The sequence below is a fragment of the Myotis lucifugus genome, unplaced genomic scaffold (assembly GCF_000147115.1).
Source record: "Myotis lucifugus unplaced genomic scaffold, Myoluc2.0 scaffold_883, whole genome shotgun sequence".
Taxonomy (NCBI): Eukaryota; Metazoa; Chordata; class Mammalia; order Chiroptera; family Vespertilionidae; genus Myotis; species Myotis lucifugus.
Genome location: NW_005871931.1, coordinates 93,543 through 95,330, shown reverse-complemented (window position 1 = coordinate 95,330; position 1,788 = coordinate 93,543). Strand labels below are relative to the sequence as shown.

At 59.1% G+C, this 1,788-nt stretch overlaps 2 protein-coding genes across 2 annotated transcripts in view; both read left to right on the top strand.

Annotated features, from left to right (window-relative positions):
• The window catches only part of NGRN (neugrin, neurite outgrowth associated), a 20,983-nt gene that overhangs the window by 5,331 nt on the left and 13,864 nt on the right, over positions 1-1,788 (top strand). The window lies entirely within an intron of this gene.
• Positions 1-1,788, top strand: part of LOC102418848 (tubulin polyglutamylase TTLL13P) — a 15,717-nt gene that overhangs the window by 5,664 nt on the left and 8,265 nt on the right. The window contains exons 6-7 of the mRNA XM_023747456.1: positions 213-373; positions 784-927. Of these exons, the coding sequence (XP_023603224.1) occupies positions 213-373; positions 784-927 (305 nt within the window). The remainder of the gene's footprint in view (positions 1-212; positions 374-783; positions 928-1,788) is intronic.

Below are 1,788 nucleotides of genomic sequence, written 5' to 3'. Positions count from 1 at the left end.
GGGGAGGGTTCGCCATCTCGGTTCCCTCCAGACTCCGGCCGAATGACCTTGAATGACCTTGAAGATGAATGCCCTTGAACATCTCGGGATGGAAGTGGAGTGTTCTGAGACTGCGGGCTCCAGGAAGAGCGTGGACCGGAGGGCAGGAGGGGCCCATGGGGCCCTGGGACCGCCGTATTGCACGGGAACCTTCTGACCGGCTCCGTCTGCCCACAGCTACGGGGACTTCCATGCCTGTGGTCGTCAGCGGAAAACCCGAACGTTTATCTGCAAGCCAGACAGCGGCTGTCAGGGCCGCGGCATCTTCATCACCCGAAACCCCCGGGAGATCAAGATCGGAGAGCATATGATCTGCCAGCAGTACATCTCCAAGGTGAAGGGCGCCTCGGGCCCACCAGGTCCCTCCACCAGCATTGGGGTGCCACCAGCATGGGGTACCCCGTCTCTCCCAAAGCCAGGGAGGAAGCCAGTTTCCAGCTCCTGCCCTTTCTGCTACCTGCCCCCCCCCCCCATCCCTCCCCTTATCTTGGAGGCCATGTGGAGCCCTGGCTCAAAGCCAGCCTGCCTGGGTTTGAATCTGAGTTTTTCCACTTCTTCGATATCCTGGGTTCAGGCAACTGTCTTACCCTGCCTGTGCCTCAGTCTCCTCATTTGTTATTGGGCATAACAACAGTAGCTACGTCACGTGGTCCCTGTGGAAATTAAACGACCGTGTGTGTGTGACATTGAGCGAGCTCTTCAAAGCCCTGTCGTTTCTCCCCCGGCGGGTCTGCGCCCCCTCAGCCCTTCCTCATCGACGGCTTCAAGTTCGACATGCGCATCTACGTCCTGCTCACGTCCTGTGACCCGCTGCGGATCTTCATGTACGAGGAGGGCCTGGCCCGCTTTGCCACCATGCCCTACGTGGAGCCCAACCACAGCAACCTGGTAAGGGGCCGGGGGCAGCCCGGGGGCAGGGCGGACCCTTCCCTTTCCCACTGCTCTGTGCTGGGGTCTTAAAAGACACCCGTATGCCGAAACCGGTTTGGCTCAGTGGATAGAGCGTCGGCCTGCGGACTGAAAGGTCCGGGTTCGATTCTGGTCAAGGGCATGTACCTGGGTTGCGGGGCACATCCCCAGTAGGAGATGTGCAGGAGGCGGCTGATCAATGTTTCTCTCTCATCGATGTTCCTAACTCTCTATCCCTCTCCCTTCCTCTCTGTAAAAAATCAATAAAATGTATTTAAAAAAAAAAAAAAGAATGTTGTAAACATCTGACCACGCCCTTGCTTTGCCTCCTGGAATCTGCCATAAAATAAAGACTCGGCTTTCAGGCTGCGGCTGCCTCTCCATCAGAGAGGACAGCGTCCCACCCGGACCCAGCTTTCTGCTCTTGTCTGTCTTTTCTCCATCCTTCACCGCCCTCTCAGGCCCACCGAACCGGGCTGAGCTGCTGCGGCACATGGGGCACCAACCTGGGGCTGAGTGTGCCACGGCCGGCCGGCTCGGCACCCCAAGATCTGGAAACAGCCCAGTGCCCATCCCAGGTGAGGGGCGCAGAAGCCAGGCCCAGCCCGGAGGCTCGGGGGTGAGGCCTGGGCCTGTGCACCCGGAGGCCAGGGTGGGATTCCGGGTCAGGGCACCCGCACAGGCTGCCGGCTCCACTGGGCGGAGCAGGAGGCCGCCCATCCATGCCTCTCCCATCACTGACGTTCCTACTAGCATCTCTCCCTCTTCCTCCTGGAAATCAGCAAGAACATGTTTAAAAAAAATAAAGACACAGCAATGATGAGGGAGAACCGCGGATGG